General features: G+C 38.3%; 1 protein-coding gene across 1 annotated transcript in view; it reads right to left on the bottom strand.

Moving 5' to 3' along the window:
• The window catches only part of cfap61 (cilia and flagella associated protein 61), a 208,715-nt gene that overhangs the window by 30,087 nt on the left and 156,979 nt on the right, over nucleotides 1-21,649 (bottom strand). Inside the window, exons 20-23 of the mRNA XM_051925561.1 lie at nucleotides 17,298-17,590; nucleotides 11,518-11,842; nucleotides 10,488-10,579; nucleotides 533-738 (exon numbers count right to left, since the gene is read on the bottom strand). Of these exons, the coding sequence (XP_051781521.1) occupies nucleotides 533-738; nucleotides 10,488-10,579; nucleotides 11,518-11,842; nucleotides 17,298-17,590 (916 nt within the window). The remainder of the gene's footprint in view (nucleotides 1-532; nucleotides 739-10,487; nucleotides 10,580-11,517; nucleotides 11,843-17,297; nucleotides 17,591-21,649) is intronic.

Raw genomic sequence — 21,649 nt, 5'->3', positions numbered from 1 at the left:
TCCAATATAATATTAGTATTTACGGTGAATCACTAGCTTTAATATTTCATGCAACACCTCACTGTAGCTTATACTAGTTTTATATGCCTCCAGTTAATTCCCTAATATTAGTACTTGTGAATTTTAGAAAACCTGTGAATGCAATTCTTAATATTTGTTGAAGACTGAACTTCCTGAAAAGTAAAAGTTATTTTTATTCTGCAGTTCAACATCTGCTTTTCATTTCATGTTTGTGGATCCTTGTTTCAGTTGCATTATGAACATGGTAAATGAAGACTTTACACTGATGCTATGTGATTAGCTGCTTAAGAACTATCCACCTTTGAATGTTTTTCATAAGTATAGTATGACTAATCCATAGTCAGTTGTCACTTATTCAATAGATACTCTCCTATTGGAAAAATCAGTGCAAAAACATGTTCACTTTGCCAATCCTGTTCAAACGCTTGAAATAATGAGCCTTAAGGGTATTTAAAGCAATAAAATATACTGGATGTGCACCTGTTTTAGATATCTGGGTTTCATTTTTTACCTGTATAAATCTGTTATCAGTCCATCTTCAAGACGATCACACAATCTGTTGAGAAGCTGTTCATTTTGTCCATATAGGCAAATGTAATTTGAAGATGGAAAAGGTTCTGTAGACAAACAAGTAATAGTTTCTACCATGCTGTATTGATTAAGGTGAAGTCTGAAGTAATTTCCAGTTTGGGCACTTCCTGTAATGATTTCTGTTCCCTGAAAATATACAATGACAGTAAAAAGTTATCACAGGTTATGCAACATTAAAAGACAAAATATGCATTCTTACAAAAGAATGAAATTAACTTAATTATTGGAGCCAGTGAAATCACTAAATTTGATTTTCCATCTCATTTATGTTTAAGAATGTGCTGTTTTTCTTGGTTTCCAAACTGCTGATTATCATTTTCAAATCAGATATAATAAGCAAAAAGTCTTTGACTTTGATGTAAAAGAAAGGCTAACTGATTCAAGTTAGAAATAATAAGGTCTATATCATGCTCTTCCAGCAGCTCTTGAAATTTTTCAGTCACTGCAGTAAATAAAGTTCTTATTGCAAGAGAACATGTATCTTTGCTTGCAGTAAAGCACACAATGATTTGCTAGGGTTTTGTTAAACGGCAGTTTTGTTATTCCACTTTTAGGTAATGATGTATGAAGTAAAAAAAAAAACTGTTAAGCTATTGAATTAACATTTTTTCATAGCTTACATATTTTGTTTAAATTGGAGTATCTGTGTGATTTGGTCATAAGCAATACCATATTTTTCAATTTCATGTTTATGCATAATGTTCAGGAGAAAAGATTAGTTCATGTACTACTATGTTAGAGTAAAGTCTACTAAAAATATATGTGGTGGGTTGCAGACAATATAATAAACTTAAAGGCGGGAAATCAATAAACTATGACATACAAACATATGCTAATTTATTGTGTACTGAGCATTTTTGATGGTTACTTGTAGTGCTGGGCGGTATGACCAAAATTCTATATTATGGTATTTTTCAAAATTATACCGGTTTCACTGTATTTTTTTCCCTTGTTGATGTTAACCACATTTTCCACTGCGATTACTGCAGTAGACTGGCTAAGAATAACCTATTCCACTGTCATGACAATTGTACATTGTACAAAAAAAAGCATTTTAACGTGCACACAAGTATTAATCCAGGTTTGCATGGCCCCATAAAGTGATAGTTTTCAAGGGGGTGGCACTAATGAAGAGAAGTTATCACATTGCATGACAGCTGCAGTCAAAATATAGAACCTTTTTATTGAAAAAATGTTGCAAACAACTTAAACTATAATTTTGACAACATATTTTAAACCATCCAATGATGCATTTAGACAGTAAAATATCCAGAGGTGCTTGTCAAAAGTTGCACTGAACATGTCTTAGAAAAGGAATAAATAGTAAATATTTTTGTAAACCAACTTCACTTTCTGTTAATGTTAACAATCTCTGTCCACTGACTCATTAGCTATATGGATTGTAATGGTGTTGGTTATCTCGATCTACTACTTGCTTTTTTTGTCGTAGGCAGTACCTCTAGCAAACGCGTCTACAAGTGACGTCTGACTCGAGTGTCCTCTAGCTTTTTCAGTTTTACCTGAGGACGTGAAGGGTGCCAATCTTAGTACCATACATTCTTGGTACTCCAAAGCATGTTTGTGGCTAAGGTGGTGCAGCAAATTGCTCGTGTTGCCTCCTCCAGTGACAACTTTAGCTTGACGGCATTTGCAGTAAATAGTTGTTTGGTCCACATCCGACCTTTTCAAACCAAAGTATCTCCAGACAACAGACATGGCTCCTTTTTTCAGCAAAAGTTCAAAAATGTCCATATATTCAATCTCTTTTCGCTGTTCCGTTATTTCACAAATTAATAATTTCCATTTGTTAGCGCTCTTGTGATCTTTACTATCATTTTTTTGAGACTTTTGAATTTTAGTACTTTCATAATCTCTAACCTGCTCTGCCTCTTTATGATGTTCTACTTTGTCTTCTACTCCTTGTCTTTTATTTCCGACCCTGCTTTGACCTGCTAGGTTTTCAATTCCAGTTGTTCTGGGCTGATTATTACTTTCCCTATTTTCTGAATTTGCACTTAGATTATTATTGTGTGAATTTCCCATTGGGATTAATAAAGTATCTATCTATCTATCTATCTATCTATCTATCTATCTATCTATCTATCTATCTATCTATCTATCTATCTATCTATCTATCTATCTATCTATCTATTGTTCTTTTTTTAATTCATTTCTCTCCAACGCTTTTGAGCCTCTTTTCGACGCGCTGCCCTTTCTTCTTTGCTTAGTCTTTGACATGTCATCTTGAACGTATAAAATTATTGTCCATAAAAAGACCACATTGAAGGAAGCGAATAGATCCATCCATCCATCCATCCTCTTCCACTTATCCGAGGTCAGGTCGCGGGGGCAGCAGCTTGAGCAGAGATGCCCAGACTTCCCTCTCCCTGGCCACTTCTTCTAGCTCTTCCGGGAGAATCCCGAGGCGTTCCCAGGCCAGCCGGGAGACATAGTCCTCCTCCTAGTTAGACATGCCCAGAACACCTCACCAGGGAGGCGTCCAGAAGGCATCCTGATCAGATGCCCGAGCCACCTCATCTGACTCCTCTCGATGCGGAGGAGCAGCGGCTCTATTCTGAGCCCCTCCCGGATGACTGAGATTCTCATCCTAAAAAAAGCGCTATATAAATGTAATGAATTATTATTTTATTATTATTATCTTTAAGGGAAAGTCCAGACACCCTGCGGAGGAAACTCATTCACAATCTTGTTCTTTTGGTTACTACCCATAACTCATGACCATAGGTGAGGGTAGGAGCATAGATCAACTGGTAAATTGAGAGCTTTGCCTTAAGGCTCAGCTCCTTTTTCACCACGACAGACCGATGCAGAGCCCTCATCACTGCTGACGCTGCACCGATCCGCCTGTCGATCACGCTCCATTCTTCCTTCACTCGTGAACAAGACCCCAAGATACTTGAACTCCTCCACTTGGGGCAGGATCTCGCTCCCAACCCTGAGAAGGCACTCCACCCTTTTCCAGCTGAGGACCATGGTCTCGGATTTGGAGGTGCTGATTCCCATCCCAGCCGCTTCACACTCAGCTGCGAACCGATCCAGAGAGAGCTGAAGATCACGGCCTGATGAAGCAAACAGGACAACATCATCTGCAAAAAGCAGTGACCCAATCCTGAGCCCACCAAACCAGACCACCTTAACGCCCTGGCTGCACCTAGAAATTCTGTCCATAAAAGTTATGAACAGAATCGGAAACAAAGGGCAGCCCTGGCGGAGTCCAACTCTCACTGGAAACGGGTTCGACTTACTGCTGGCAATACGGACCAAGCTCTGACACCGGTTGTACAGGGACTGAACAGCCCTTATCAGGGGGTCCGGTACCCCATACTCTCGGAGTACCCCCCACAGGATTCTCCGAGGGACACGGTCGAATGCCTTATCCAAGTCCACAAAACACATGTAGACTGGTTGGGCAAACTCCCATGCACCCACCAGGACCCTGCTAAGAGCTGGTCCACTGTTCCTCCTGAATCCGAGGTTCGACTATCTGACGGCCCCTCCTCTCTAGGACCCCCGAATAGACTTTTCCAGGGAGGCTGAGGACTGTGGTCCCTCTGTAGTTGGAACACACCCTCTGGTCCCCCCTTCTTAAAGAGGGGGGACCACCACCCCAGTCTGCCGGGCGTATCTCATCCACCCCCAGGGCCCTGCCATCAAGGAGTTTTTTGACCACCTCGGTGACCTCAGTCCCAGAGATGGGGGAGCCCACCTCCAAGTCCCCAGGCTCTGCTTCCTCATTGGAAGGCATGTTAATGGGATTTAGGAGGTCTTCAAAGTACTCCCCCCACCGACCCACAATGTCCTGAGTCAAGGTCAGCAGCGCACGATCCCCACCATATACAGTGTTGACACTGCACTGCTTCCCCCTCCTGAGACGCCAGATGGTAGACCAGAATCTCCTTGAAGCCGTCCGAGTTTTTGCCTCAGCAGCCAACGATGCCGCATCCCGCTTGGCCTGCCGGTACCTATTAGAGTCCCACAGGACAAAAGAATCCTGTAGGGATCCTTCTTCAGCTTGACGGCATCCCTCACTGCCGGTGTCCACCAACGGGTTCGGGGATTGCCGCCATGACAGGCACCGACCACCTTACGGCCACAGCTCCGGTCAGCCGCCTCAACAATACAGGCAAGGAACATGGTCCATTCGGACTCAATGTTCCCCACCTTCCTCGGAATGTGGTCGAAGTTCTGCCGGAGGTATGAGTTGAAGCTACTTCTGACAGGGGACTCTGCCAGACGTTCCCAGCAAACCCTCACAATACGTTTGGGCCTACCAGGCCTGACCGGCATCCTCCCCCACCATCAAAGCCTACTCACTACCAGGTGGTGATCAGTTGACCACTCCGCCCCCTCTTCACCCGAGTGTCCAAGACATGTGGCCGCAAGTCCAACGACACGACCACAAAGTGGATCATTGAACTGAGGCCTAGGGTGTCCTGGTGCCAAGTGAACATATGAACACCCCTATGCTTGAACATGGTGTTCGTTATGGACAATCTGTGATGAGCACAGAAGTCCAATAACAAAACACCGCTCGGGTTCAGATCGGGGGGCCATTCCTCCCAATCATGCCCTTCCAGGTCTCACTGTCATTGTCCACGTGAGCATTGAAGTCTCCCAGCAGAACGAGGGGAGTCCCCAGAAGGTATGCCCTCTAGCTCCCCCTCCAGGGACTCCAAAAAGGGTGGGTACTCCAGACTGCTGTTCAGCGCATACACACAAACAACAGTTAGGACACATCCCCCAACCTGAAGGCGGAGGGAGGCTACCCTCTCATCTACCGGGGTAAACCCCAATGAACAGGCTCCAAGTCGGGGGGTAATAAGTATGCCCACACCCGTTCGGTGCCTCTCACCGGGGGCAACTCCGGAGTGGTAGAGAGTTTAGCCCCTCTCAAGGAGATTGGTTCCAGAGTCCAAGCTGTGAGTCGAGGTGAGCCCGACTATATCTAGCTGGAACCTCTCGACCTTGCACACTAGCTCAGGCTCCTTCCCCTTCAGAGAGGTGACATTCCACGTCCCAAGAGCCAGCTTCTGTAGCCGAGGATCGGACCGCCAAGGTCTCCGCCTTCAGCCACCACCCAACTCACACTGCACCCGACCTCCTTGGCCCCTCCCATAAGTGGTGAGCCCATGCGAATAGATTGTATGTCTAAAAATACTGTCCAGAAAAGCTTCTTTAAAAGATGTAACTGAGAACTTTTCATAAACAAATTTAAATGTGTAAAATGTAAAAATGTATAGGAGCTGAGAGCACATGAACTGTGTCTTACAATACACATGAATGAGAAATTATTGTACCGTGTGCATGGTTGTAAATGTTTGAGAGGAGGTCAGGACTTTTCAAAATCTCTTGTCTCACGGGACTTTAAATTATCTCTGAGAATGTTTTGTTGCAGGACTTCCTTTTATAATAGAAAGATATATATTTATTTACCTTAAAATGCACTGAATCTGCTGGCATGAACAAATTTGAGGTGTGATCTGCGCGCCTGCTATGTATATTGTACAGGGGATAAGGTGCTATTTTATGATGTAGGCTGCCATAGCCTAATTTTTGTGTGGTCAGTGTCACACACGCGCGATTGGGAGACAGCTAAAGGGCCTGAATGATAGTAATTCCATGCCAGACCAGGGGTGGCAAGGTGCACTGACTTTCTTTCTCAATCCCTTGCAGACCATCCACGAGAAAACTGCGTAGAGTTCCGGTGCCACTGATGAGGTCACTTCCAGTCCTGGCGCCACTGATGATGTCACTTCCGGTCTCGGCATATAAAGCCGCCATCTTTAGCAACCAAAATCAGTTCTGTTTTGGACTCGTACTTGTGAACATCTCGCAATTATTTATTTTGCAGCCAAGGCACATTATACACCTGGCTGCCCCAAACCTTTTTGATGACTGTGTCATTTTTGTGACACCAGTCACAATCTCTGAAAGTGTGCGTAATCAAAATGGATATAAACTGTACTACTCAAAATCATATTACTTACAAGCAAATAGTTAAATACACTATGTTAATTTTATTAATATTGGACAACCTAATTTTGTAGCAAAGATAAAATAATCATGCTATTTACATGTTACTATGTCTTGAAAAACAAACAATTAGTAAATGGAACAAGACTACAGAATTTATGTTTAGAGTGATGAAAAGATATTAAAAGCAACAGAGAAGAAGTAGCCAGATAGCCTTGACCATACAATACTAATTTACTAAGGTGACCTAAACTACAGGGGTAAGCAGAAATTGTGAACAGAAGTAAGCAAAAGTTTAAATACTAAAAGAGAACCTAACAACAAATTAAACTGATCAACAAGCTAAACCTTTTGAAATACTCTCAAAAATCCTGGCTAGAAGGATGGAGAAAGTGCTGCCCTCGGTAATATCACAAGATCAAACTGGATTTATTAAAGGCCGACACCTATCTTCAAATCTCCGACGCTTGTTTAATGTTATATATTCACCAGCAAAATCAAACACCCCAGAGATATTACTATCATTAGACGCAGAAAAAGCATTTGATATGATTGAATGGAATTACCTTTTCACTGCATTGGAGAAATTTGGGTTTGGCCCGAATATTTGTGCATGGATCAAACTACTGTATACCAATCCAGAAGCTTCAGTTTGTATTAATAACATTTGCTCAGACTACTTTAAACTAGAACGTGGTACCAGACAAGGATGTCCCTTGTCGCCACTGTTGTTTGCAATCGCTATTGAACCACTGGCGGTTCACTGCCGAAATTCTTATCAGATAAAGGGGATAGTCAGAGAAGGACTGGAACAGAAAATTTCTCTATATGCAGATGATATGGTCTTATATATATCAGACCCAGAAAACACTGTCCCCGCTGTTTTAACAGCACTAACAGAATTTCAAAAGATATCTGGTCTTAGAATTAATCTGAATAAAAGTATACTCTTTCCAGTGAATTCACAAGCATATAATATTAGATTGGACACCCTACCTTTTACCATAGCAGATCAGTTTAAATACCTAGGGGTAAATATCACAAGTAAACATAAAGCTCTTTATCAACAAAATTTTGGCGTCTGTATGGAAAAAATTAAGCAAGACTTGCATAGATGGTCAACCCTTCATCTCACTCTAGCCGGAAGAATTAACATTTTTAAGATGAATATCCGTCCTAAACTTCTCTTTTTATTTCAAAACATTCCAATATATATCAATAAATCGTTTTTTAAAAAGTTAGATTCAACAATAACCTCATTCATTTGGAACTCAAAACACCCACGTATCCGAAGAGCGACCCTACAAAGACCTCAGGCAGAAGGTGGCATGGCTTTACCTAATTTTCAGTTTTATTACTGGGCAGCAAACATACAAGCCATAAAAACCTGGACACAAATAAATGAACATACACAGGCTTGGTCCGCAATAGAAGTAAAATCCTGCAGTACTTCTTTATATTCCCTGCTCTGCTCTCCAATAAATGCAAGTTATCGCAAATATACTAATAACCCAATTGTGCTTTACTCACTCAGAATATGGAACCAAATTAGAAAGCATTTTAAGATGGAAAATCTTTTATCAGTGGCACCTCTGCAAGAGAACCACCTCTTTCAACCTTCGCAAGTATATCCAGTTTTTAATACCTGGAAAAGTTTTGGGATTAAAATGCTCAGAGATCTTTATATAGACAACATATTTACATCTTTTGAACAATTACGTTCAAAATTCAACCTCCCAGCTACACATTTCTTTTACTATCTTCAAATTAGAAATTTTGTTAAACAGAAATTGCCCGATTTCCCCCACCTTGCACCCTTCACAATGCTGGAAAAAATACTGCTCAATTTCGAGGAAATAAACACTATTTCCGCAATATATAAAATCTTATTAGAGTCCCTACCTTTCAAAGATCCAAGAGGACATTGGGAAGAAGATCTCTTAATCAATATATCAGAAAAGGAGTGGAAGGTAGCAAAGCAGAGAATTCACTCGAGTTCTATATGCGCAAAGCATAGAATTATTCAACTAAAAATTATATATCGAGCCCATCTGTCTCGCTTAAAACTGTCCAAAATGTTTCCAGGGCAGGATCCAACCTGCGAACGCTGCAACCAAGCTCCTGCCTCACTGGGTCACATGTTTTGGGCCTGCACCAAACTAACATCATTTTGGACAAAAATTTTTAAGTGCCTCTCAGACAGCCTTGGTATCACAATCCCTCCTAACCCATTAACAGCTGTGTTCAGTGTTCTTCCAGACGGACTTGAATTGGAGAAGGACAAGCAAACGGTGATTGCATTCACTACACTTTTGGCACGCAGACTTATTTTGTTAAATTGGAAGAATCCTAACTCTCCTCTGATAAGTCAGTGGGAAACCGATGTTTTATATTATTTGAAATTGGAAAAAATCAAATTCTCAGTTAGAGGATCTGTACAAAATTTTTTCAAAACATGGCAGGATTTAATCAATATTATTTTAGAATAAGAGAAATAACTATTACCACATTTAACTCCCTTCTCCATCTCTTATTTACATAGATATTTACTTCTCCCTTTCTTTTGTTTAATGTTGCCTTATTAAAAAGCCCTAAGCAATTTTCCTTTAGCTAAGCTCTCCTTCTCAGGGGTGGGGTTTGATTAGTCTTCAAATTTGTTGGGTTATAAATTGATCTGTTTGTATGGAATGATTACAATGAAAATTAATAAAATAAAAATATAAATAAAATATTTATTATTGTATCATCCTAAAAAAAACAAACAAAAAAAAACAAGCTAAACCTTTTGTACTGCTTGCACCACACGTGTAGTACTTCTTATTACGTTGTGGAATACAGAATAGTTATCTTTTGCTTTATTGTTTTTTAATTCTTTTTATGTGATTGTTGCTTCAAACTGTTTTTTTTTATCTGTGCACAGTTGATTCTTGCCTGTCCTGCATGGTGCCATTTTCAAGAGAAAATGTCCCACAAGTTAAATGTACGAGGCAGGAGATGTCCTGTTTTTAACTATGGGATATTAGTTTTGTGCCAAACTTGCAGTCATGTTAGATGATTTTTGGCAATAAACTCAACACCATTAAAGATACTGCATACATCTGGCTGGTTGTCAATAGTGGCATTTGTGACTTAATATCGTTTGCAGCACTAAAAGGCACATATACACTGATTTAAAGTAAATGAATCTGAACACATCTTTCAGCTCTGTAGGAATCGTGCCCCGTGTGGTAGATTCTGATTAGGAACAGTAGATATCCATTGTCAGATCTGAATTAAACTCTTTGCTTTGAGATTCAACTTACTCATACACGTTATTATGTCTCCAATACAAGGCCTAGTAAATTGCTGGCACTGAGACTGAGTGGATGTGATTCATTTGTATCTATTGCAGATGTTAAAAATAAATCAAGTTGTTACACCACCAATCCCCTAGATTAATAACTGATTATATGAGTTCTATCATGAACCTTTTCTTAAACACTCTAAACCTTCTGCAGAATTCTTTTTGTTTTTTGTAAACCAATCTATTCCCAGACTATCTGCTGAGGATGCACACAGGCTAGATTCCATGATTTTGTGTCCAAGCTTTAAAACGGCCCCTGATTCAATAACTTTGAGGCATTTTTTGACTGCTTGCCCTCAGAGCTAATTTCAGTATTTTGGAATCAGTGTGTTACTTAACAAATGATGTTACTTAACAATGTGAGCATATTCTGAAAGTTTTCATTGTGAGAGTAATTTTACACAATGGTATATTTTGCCATTTCTGTTGACTGATTAATTCTCATTATTTGTTTTTTTAGTTGCTACTAAAGAACTGCAAAGGGCATACACATGTATTAAGACATTTAATTGTTTTCCATGTAGAATATCATACTTACATATTTTGCATGAGACATCTGTGCTGCCAGAGGTGTGGAAAGTCCAGGCTTTGCCACATGGAGGTAGTAATAGCCACCAGGAAGTTTGCATCCTGATAGAAGGTAATAAAAACCACGTTAATATTCAATAAGTAAAGGAGATTCATTCAGTCAATAAGTTAGTGAAATATTTACCTTTGCTTGCAAATTACTTTTCTGTGAATACATTTTTTGAAGAATTTATCAATTTAAATGCATTATTTTTTGTCTAATTGTATAAGATTGTAAAAGATCACTCATTTAAAAGGGTATTTTGCACAGCAGCAAATAGAAAACTGTAGCCTTTATTTATGTGTTTAAATGCACAAGTATACATGTAAATTTCAGATGACAATTATTGTATTTATATATAGTAATATAAAATTTTGATAAAGGATTTAGTGATTAGTCTGCAACTCACTGTGTTGGCTACAGTATAAATGCTAAAAGAAAAAAGATGCAATGGTGATAAGATACAATGGCACTTTCATTTAGAGCTTCAACACCTTGGTAGTCATTTTCACAGATTCAGTCTTCTTTTTGACAACACATAACTACCGGCTTTAGCTCCTAGCACCCATTGATACACAGGATGAAGTAGATTGGTTTAAATAACCTTGTCTTTCTTGATTGCCATCAAGACACTGTTTTGCTTGACATAACTCATTGAATGAACACCTGCTGCCCATAATACATGCTGCCGGAGTCAACATCATGCGTTGGTTTCATAGGCTCACCCTACACACACACACACACACATACAGAGTCTGCACACACACACACACGCATACAGAGTCTGCACACAGATCCATTCACATAAAGCTCCCACTGTATCCTTTTTGTACTGTTTTACACAGACAAAATACATCAGTGATTTACACATAAATTATATTCAGACTGCACATATACCAAATAATAAGTGAAATATGTTTAATATGAATATAAAAGATGTAGCTGAAATAAACTAGAGAATCTTTTTTGTTTATACTTCCTGAACATATTTCTATCATACCTTGGATCTTTGGGACTGGATACATAGGGATAAGTCTCTCTGGATCTTCTGGTGGGTCTTCAACTGGTAGAGTGGGATCGAAAAAAGGAAGCAGTATGGTTGCCAGTTGGTATCCAACCTCTTTAGAGTTAAAAATGCTGTGAGACCAACCATCTGCATGATAGCGCTGTGCAAACTTTGTTAACGGACCAGCAGCTCGGATTGCTGGATCATTGGTGTGGAAATTGGAATCAATCACAAGCTTGCCATCATACACCAAGCAGGCATCATTTATAGCTTTGAATGTTTCATAAGCAACTTTTTTCTTGTAAAAATTAATGAAAACCTGGGAGAAAAAAATGTAAAAAGAAAATGTGCTATTTAAAAATATGATACATTATGCTTACAAAAATATTTGTTTATTTGTTTTTAACAAAACAACTGAATATGAACTATTTATAATTAAAGTATAAAACAAAAGTGAGCAAATAAAATAAGCCAATAACTATGTTCACAAAATGTTCTTGAGATGTTTAGTAATAAATAATTTTAAACAACTGATAAATAGATGAATAGTTAGATGGCATATACAGCCTGTTTGAATTTTTCACATTCTTCCCATTTAGGTTTGGGATTTCACCTGCTAATTGGTGACTCTACGCTTACCTAGCGTTAGATACTGTGGACGTGTGTATATGAGTGTGTCCTGCAATGGACTTGCAATCTTTTCAAGGTGAATTCTTTCCTTGCACCCAACAATACTGAGTTTTCCTCTGGCTTCTTTTAGTCTTGAAACTGGAATTAGTTGATTTGGAAAATAGATAGAATATTAATTTTTTAATGTTTTTTTAGTTTGATACTAGCGTTCTTTTGGTTCTACACTAAAGCTGAATTATAGTGCCTAGCAGTACAGGCAGGTGTTCTTACTAAGTCACATCAGTTGTGCAGTGATGCTCTTCTCTTTTGACTCACTAATGAAGAAAAACTTGTAAACTCAAAAATGATCTCTTCCCAGCACATTTCATCAATTTCAGACATGTTTGTATATGTCACAAAAACAATTATAAAAATAATTAGAGTATGGTCAACGTGAAAACAGTGAATTATAACCATACTGTATTAATGTAAAGTTTTTTTTTTGTTTTACTGTGTACAGTTTTTCTTATTAAAAGTTATACAGCTGTAATTTTCCTACATATTGTAAGTCCATTACAGTGTGATGGCATCTGTTTTTCTTTTAAGACAGGTTGCTGTTTCTTACACTTGGGGTGTCTCACAGGGACTGAATTTTATTTGGTGGTGACTGGAATGGGCATGTTGATAGATGCTATATGCTTATTCTGACTTATAACCACCTTCACTCTTAACAAACCACATCTCTTTTTGTTAGGTAGTGTTCCTGTCTGGGTTCACTCTAATTATGTTTAGTATATCAGCAAACTATTGATATTTTAAAAATTACTCATTACTGAGTCTTCACTTTCACTTCAGAAAGCAATTCTGTAGTACTTTGCAAGTCTCCTGTGTTATGATAGCTTGCCTATATTGTATATTTTCAACTCTGCTATGTCTATCCTTTTTTGTTGGTGGTGTACTGTCACTTGCCTATGTAACTACTGCCTCTTACCTGCTGTCTGTCTGCCATGAATAATCAAACTTAGAACACATGCTACTTTTAGCCAGTTTATTTAATTACAAGTCCACATGTGTCATCCGTTTACATTATAATACCTTGCAAGGATCCCCGGAAGAAACCGACACACAGATCACTCTTAAGGTTTTGATGGTGTTCTCATTCAGCTTTAAGTTTGGAACAAAAATATGTACTGTGATAAGATTTTGGAGTTATGATGCAATCATATTATTTTTGTGTAATACACCACTTTCAGAGGGAAGAAAGATGTGTGCAATATTTGGATGTAATGGTATTATAAGAGTATTATAAATTAATTTTTAATAAAGTGAAATGAGAGAGGTATGGTGACAGTTGGATGGAAGACAAAGGTAATATTTTCCATGGCTGATAATATGGAAGCCTAATGACAAGTGTACAAGATTTGTTGTTAGTATGTACAGCAAGTAATTTTTCACAAGCAGCATAAAATAAGTGTTTTAATGCTGAATATATTTAAAAGTTTTACTTTCAAATACATTTAACAAGAAGAGAAATGGAGGTTGGTTAAGGGTAAATTTTGCACATGAAGAAATGTATATAGTTGGAATAAGTTACTAAATATTGTACCTGACAACACAGGATTACTTTGGGAATTTTAGATCTCATCTTGGATATTTTAAGTAAATAGGGGCTGACAAACTACTGTTTCTGATACTGAAATGTTATCAAAGCATGAATTGAATTCGAAACTGAACCACTGAGTCTTTATTACTATTTATTGAATTATTGTTGCATTTAACATGTTGATTATTTTGGGTAATCAGATACTATTTTTCTTGCATTATAATTTTAAAATTACATTAGTATAGGTTAAATTAATGTTGCATTTAACATCATGTTGATTGTTATGGGTAATGTAATGTCCTTTAGTTACTATTTTTCCTTTACCATGATTTTAATGTTATGTTAGTAAAATTTGCTTGAATTGTATTAAAAAGATGCACTTTTTTTCCCTAGGTGAAATGATGGCTCAGTGGTTAGTGGTACTACCTTATAGCTCTACAAGACTGTGTTTGAGCCCTGGGGCATTTTTACAGTATTTGTGGAGTATGGGTTTTCTACAGATATTTTCTTTTTGTGCATGTCAAGATTTGAGTATTAGATTAATTAGTAATTCAAAACTGTCCCAATGTGAGTGAAAGTGGTGTTGAATAAATGTCCCTTGAAATATATTAGAATCCTCTCCAGGACTAACGTCTTCCTTGTGTCTGAATTAGCCAGGGTAGGCTTTGGCCCTTGTAACCCATAATTTTTCAGGAAATGGGTGTATGGCCTCTTGGTTGTCTTCATTATAATGTACTTTCATGTTTATTTTATTCAGTAAGAAATATTTTGTTTATGAAAGAACTTGCTAGATGGTCTAATTTTTTGTTAAAATGTATTTCATGGTGTAGTTTCTCTTATACATCTTCTTTAAAGCAAGAAAAAAAGGTAGGACCTGTTCTATTTCAAGACCTAATGATTAGTCATTAATGGTTGTATGCTGGGAAATGAGTTACTGCTGCTACCTTACAGCTCTATAGTCTTTAGAATCTTGGCTCAGTCACACTCATTGCGAAATTTACATTTTTACTCAATATGTGCAGGGATTCTCTGCAAGTACTCCTTTCATTTCCCAAAAATATGCACACTAGGTTGACTGGTAACTCTGAATTGACTCAGTGTGGGTATTGTTATGTTAGCCATATATCAACAATAATATTAAAATACAGTACTACGCAAAAGTCTTGTGCGCTTTCTATAGATCACAGAAATATTTGTCTTAGATGGTTATTTTATGTCTTTTGGATTAGTGTGTCATTAGAAAACTGTCTATTTTAGAGTTACAATGCTTCATTTTGCAAAAAGTGAAGCAATCAATACAAGATATTTGAATGTCCTTGAAGAAAAAAAAACTAACATAGTAATAGACCACTTTCCAAGCGAAAACAGTGAGATCTTTATAGGCATATAGCCCAGTGCTTGATTAAGTAAATAGTAAAGATTAACTGAAATAGGGAATAAAACAAGGGATACCCATACTTAAAAGGTGAAGTTTCTGAAGAAGTACTGGTTTAAACAGCAATTTATACTATGGCAAAAGCAAGAAACAATGTCGTCTTCCTGCATCATTAAGGTCTTTCCCAAGAGGAAATTTCACTGTAGACTGGTGTTTACAGTTGTGCTGTCCAAGCTCTGCTGCAGAAGCACAAAAAAGGGTAAGGCTAAGGACTATAAACACAGTGGTCAGCCATGGAAACTGAGTGCATCAAACAAAGAAACGCAACAAGCTTATTTCCCTTCAAAGTCAGAAGATGTCCAGCCCCACTATCAGTTCAGAACTGGCACAAGCTACTGAGACCCAGGTACCCTCAACTATGGAGAAGTCTTATCAGAAGACACCATGGAAGAGTTGTGACCAAAAACCATTTCCTCTAAGGCAGAAATAAAGACAAACACCTCACCTACATATGAAAACACAAGGACGTGCTGCAGAAAAAAGCAGCAGGTGCTTTGAACACATGAGTCAAAATTTGAAATTTCTGAGCCAAATAGATGGCAGATACTGTAGTTTATCCACTGGTGGGCTGGAGAATGATACATGGATGAATGTCTGCAGGCAACAGTAAAGCACGGTGGATTTCCCTGCAGATCAGGGACTGCATTTCTACAAATGGAATTTGATAACCTCCTCACTTTTAAGAAGTACAGGGAGATTTGTGTCCATCATGCAATACAATTAACCAGGCATCTGATCAGTCCATTCCTCATTCTGCAGAAAGAGAATGACCCCAAACACACAACCAAATGCACAAAAGAAGAAAAACAGGGAATCCTGCAAGAGATCTTATTGCCTCCAAAGAGCACTGATGTCAACAACATGGAACCAATCTGGGATTACTTGCAAAGACAGAACAAGTATGACAGCTAAAGTCTGCAGTGGAACTGTGCCAAGTTTTCCATGAGGTTTGTAACAACCTACCATGTGAGTACCTCCAGAAACTGGATGACAATGCGATCTAACTTGATTGCTGCTGTTTTTAAGGCAAAGGGTAGTCAAACCAAATCATGATTTCATGTGTGTTTTTTCTGTTTGTTGCATTTTCTAGGACATTTATTAATTAATAAAAACGATTCCTGTCATTATATTTGAAAACATGCCCATTTTGCAGTATTTTGTCACAAGTGCTTCAGACTTTTGCACAGCACTGTAAATGTATCCTTAAATTCCATTTCTGTTAATCAGTTTAATTTGTTTTTAGTTTTACTGTAATTTTAAACTATTATGTACCTTTATGTGTATGTATTATGTAAATAGTAATTTGTAAAATTTGTAATTGTATATTATCTGTGAACTTGTTAAAGTGCTCTGAGCCTGAACTCAGTGAAGAAAAATATACAAAAATAAATTGAATTGAATTAAATTGATTTAAGTGAATTTGCTCACTGATGGACTTGCATCCTGTTAGTATTGGTTTCACTTTTCCACCCAGAACTGAAACAACAGGCTGTAACAAATGCAGGCATATCCAGTTATTGAACTGAATGAACAGACACCACTGCTCATTCATTCATAGGTCTGGTTAATAATTTTTTCCTGAAAATCTGTAAAATAATTGTAAACCATCCATTATCCAACCCGCTATATCCTAACTACAGGGTCACTGGGGTCTGCTGGAGCCAATCCCAGCCAACACAAGGAGCAAGACAGGAAACAAATCCCGGGCAGGGCGCCAGCCCACCGCAGGGCACTCACACACCAAGCACACACTAGGGACAATTTAGGATCGCCAATGCACCTAACCTGCATGTCTTTGGACTGTGGGAGGAAACCGGATGTACCCAGAGGAAACCCACGCAGGAACGAGGAGAACATGAAAACTCCATGCAGGGAGGACCTGGGAAGCGAACCCGGGTCTCCTAACTGAGAGGCAGCAGCACTACCCACTGCACCACCGTGCCACCCATTGTAAACCATAATTCTCCGAATATTAAAAAACTGAATAAAAACAGTGTTACACTTTCTAAGTGAGTTTTAGGAAGCTTCAGTAAACCAGTTATATACATGCCTGTTATTCTGCACTAGGTTTTCCATATTCTCAAAATGAAAAACAATAAATGTTCATTTATTGAATAAAAAACTTACTGAACATGGAAGCTTGAAAGGCTTTGTATCTGTAGTGAAAGAAGCTGACATGATAGGTTCTGGATTGTTTCCATCATTCCACTGTGCCAGTATGCCATTTTTATAGACAGTCACGGCAGATTTTTTTAAGGCTTCATCAACAGCACTCTCCACTGTGAAGTTGTTGAAGCAAGTTACATTTGTTTCCAAAGGTGGCTCTACTAGATGGATACGAGAGCCCATTACTCCAAGTGAAAGGAGGGCTTCAACAGTGGTATAAGCATCAAGTGTGTTTCCGTAAACTATAACATTCCCTGTAAAAGAAAACAAAAAGTTCAGTGCTCAGTATAGTGAGAATAGTTCTATAACAAGCCGTCTCTTTTTGACCCTCTCATTCCTGCGATGCGCATAACGTCACCTAGCAACAGGAAAGCAAGATAATTTACTGAAGAACCTGCCTGATAGAGAACAAAGTACACAAGCACTTCTGATTATAAAGGTATGCTCTCCCTGATCTTTCTCATCATTGCAGTGCTATTTCTGAGATTTCAAATGAAATAGTTTTCAATCTGCAACAGAATTCAGTTAAAAAACAGGGACCCTGTGTTGCAGTAAAATAATATGATGCCTTTGTAAAAAGTCCTTTGATCTGCTGGAAGTGGTTTCAAAATTATCTCCCGACTGGAGATCCCACCCAAATGATGAAACAATCTTAGTGTGATAGCTTCAATGAGAAGTGTAGTGTGGTGTTATGACTGTTAAGTGCTAAATAATACAAGTGACTTGCAAAAATTGCAAATGTGCCAGAAGTTTAATAGTGGGTGTTAACATCACATTCTTTTTTATTGCTATAGAATAAAAAGTTGGATTAATATTCAAACTTTAAATTAAAGTATACAATAGACTGGAAGCTTAATCAATCAGTTTATAAAACAGCAATAGCTTGGTCCACAACATAAAATGATTCAGCAAACTATCAAGCAATTTTAATGCTGCTTCTCTGGTTTTATCATACTGCTCTTAGTATCTAAACCATTTCTGAATGATGCCTTATTATGTGCACTAATTTTCTTGTTCTATGGTATTCACTAGCCTTTGGCTTTTAATATTTTTTGTGTAAATCCGTGGAGAAGACAAGCAGACAAGACTGGATTAACAATAACAAATTCATTTTTTTCAATCCTGGAGTAATACGTTTAAATCTCAAACTGTTGTGTTTCACAATGAGTAACTACTTTTGTATTTAAAATAGACAGCAGAAGCTTGAGGGATAGTTAGTCTGCTATGTAGGCTTTCTGTATTCTACCAGTGAATAACAAACCCAAGGATCTATTGAAAAAACAAGAAGAGGGAGGTAAGGAGATATAGGAGAGTGACTATACACCTAGTTTGGCAGGAGATCTAATTGGAAAACTAAACATCTTACATCTTAAATTTTCCTGTCATTATGCAGGTGGAATGCGTAACAAAGAAAAAACAGGCTGGTATTATCAGGAAGCTCTATTACTTTGCAGTGGATTAACATAAAGGGCGTATTACTAATTAAAAAGGAATCTAATATCCTTTGCTAAAGCATATATTTTCTCATTATGCCAGGTCATGATGAATAATTGGATTTCAGTATCTACTGTACAGTATTACACAACATATACAAAAAGATAAAAATATCTATCTATCTATCTATCTATCTATCTATCTATCTATCTATCTATCATACAATATTATAAAAAAGCAAAATAAAAAGGACTTTAAACACAGGAGAAATTAAAAACATATTAATCATGCACAATTTTTTTTGCAACCAGTATGAAGTTAATCTTTTTTCAACCTCAGGTGCACTTGTGTTTTTTTACATTACAATGTTCTTCAGCAGATTCAGACATAATACCCTCTCCACCGTGTGAACAAGCAGGGTGTACCAGAGTAAGCCAAATGACTACTCTGATGTAAAAAATACCAAATGTCACTCGCCTGAGAAACAGAAATGATCTGGAAAAAATGTTACAACAAAATGAACAGAAGAGTCAGATGATTCAGTCCACAGAAATATAAGATTGTTGAACATACAAGACTTGAGTCGGTGACGTAGTATGCAATTCAGATTGCTATTTTCTCTGTTATAGACTGGACAAATCAGTCAGGATATCTTTTATTCCAGTCACTCCTCCAAGTTTTAAACCCACTTTTTTTGCGTCTAACATAACACACACTCACTAATGTTTGAGGTATTTAAAGACACCTGTTAAGCTTATATGCGTGTCTTTTGGCTTGTCACACACTTATGCAAAGGGAGACCGTTTATGGGCTCAAATAATGTTGTTCCTCAGTTGCACCAGGGGATGGTGCTGTCATCTGATCCTTTCTCCTCCTGTCCCTCTGCAGACCAGCCAAAGACCAAGCCCCTCAACGATGTCACCTCCAGTCCACACACTGATGACATCACTTCCAGGACTCTCTGATGACACCACTTCTGGTATCCAGAACCCATCTACAGACAACATCAGTTCCTGTTCTGGGTTCCCTGATTCCACCTCTTCCTGTTTCACCCATATTTATAGACCAGACTCATTCTTTTAGCTCAGTTCTGTTTTGGACACTATTTTGTCTTGGTAGATTACTCTACTTTCCCTTATTGTATTATTAATATGTAGCCTTTGTCAGAATGCCTCAAATCTCCCAGACTTAACCATTGTTTATAAGGTATTATAGTATATAGCTTCTCCCCACCTTCCCTTCTACATCTATAACCTCAGGCAATTAGGTGTAGTAAAAGACAAGCAGGAGTTAAGTTACAATTTAAACAATGTTATTATTGGTAATATTCATAAACAATATGCAAAGTACATTTGAATATTGGCAACCATACAACCTGATTAAATGCTGATGTGTAGTTTCAAGGGGCACACAGACTTGTTAGTTACTTAAAATGTCTCTGGTTAAGGCATCATTTGTGGTCAGCTTTCTTCAGAACAGGCCACATGCCTGTCTCAATATGGCTGCCGAGCTATGCTCTTCATTGTGTTGTCCTTATTAGTTCATGTGTGCGAGGTTAAGCAAGCAAATTTATAGATTCTCTGTCCAACCCCTAGAGCCAATAGGGCGCCATGGTACTTAAAGTCTTTTGATACAAGCCAATTCCAAAGAGCCATGCTTCAGACCAATAGGGCAAAGAACATCTTCAAACCTGCCCCCAAAACCATATGTTAAGGTAAAGCTTAGCAGTTAGGCAGCCTGGCTTTCCTGCGGGGGGGTTGAGAGAGAGACTTTAGCAGAGAAACACTTGCCAAACTGGTTTGAGGCACGTCCTCCAAATTCTGTCGTAAAATTCAAAGAGACTCAGTCCTGGTGGATTGGGGGTAGGGGTTGTAAACATGAGTGCTTCTCACTAATGTAACACTAATATTACATTGCTTTGCCTAAGTTACAAATAAAGACATATAAAATATTTATCAACTTATATGTAAAATCTCACATCACAACAGACACCTATCTGTAAAGATGTGTTTCTTTTTTCTGCATACCACTTTTCAAGTATATGGGGTGGCCATCCCCAAACCTTTTTGTTGTCTACTGCCTTATCTTTTGACAAGCTGTAAGAAGAACCCATGCAAAGACAAGGAGAATGTGTGATTTCCACACCAGCAGCAGCAGCCAGGATGGGAACTGAATCTATATTGCTTTAAATGTACAGCAGCCACAGAACTACTCACTTTTCAATGATTAACATTTCAAATACAATATGATATAATTGAGAAGGTGACAAAATAAACACAGCAGATGCTTAATAAAGTAGTGTGCACATTCCATCATAAAGAAATATTTTTTACATGTTTTGGTTTTATAGTTTGTCAGCCACAACTGATAAGATAATTATAAACTGCTCAAAAAATGAAAGGAACACTTTGAAAACACATCAGATCTCAATGGGAAAAAAATCATGCTGGATATATCAAGGTGCCATTGTCTAGCCTTTAGAGGTCTGTGCGTCCCTCCATGGATATGCCTCCCCAGACCATCACTGACCCACCACCAAACCGGTCATGCTGAACGATGTCACAGGAAGCATAATGTTCTCCACAGATTCTCCAGACCCTTTCATGTCTGTCACATGTGCTCAGGGTGAACCTGCTCTCATCTGTGAAAAGCACAGGGCTACAGTGTTGGACCTGCCAATTCTGGTATTCTATGGCAAATGCCAATTGAGCTCCATGGTGCCGGGCAGTGAGCACACGGCCGACCCGAGGACATCAGGCCCTCAGGCCACCCTCGTGAAGTCTGTTTCTGATTGTATGGTCAGAGACATTCACACCAGTGGCCTGCTGGAGGTCATTTTGTTGGGCTCTGGCAGTGCTCATCCTGTTACTCCTTACCCA

Source organism: Erpetoichthys calabaricus, chromosome 3 (assembly GCF_900747795.2).
Source record: "Erpetoichthys calabaricus chromosome 3, fErpCal1.3, whole genome shotgun sequence".
NCBI classification, from domain to species: Eukaryota; Metazoa; Chordata; class Cladistia; order Polypteriformes; family Polypteridae; genus Erpetoichthys; species Erpetoichthys calabaricus.
Note: the sequence above shows the minus strand (reverse complement) of the source record. Positions and strands in the feature narration are given on the sequence as shown.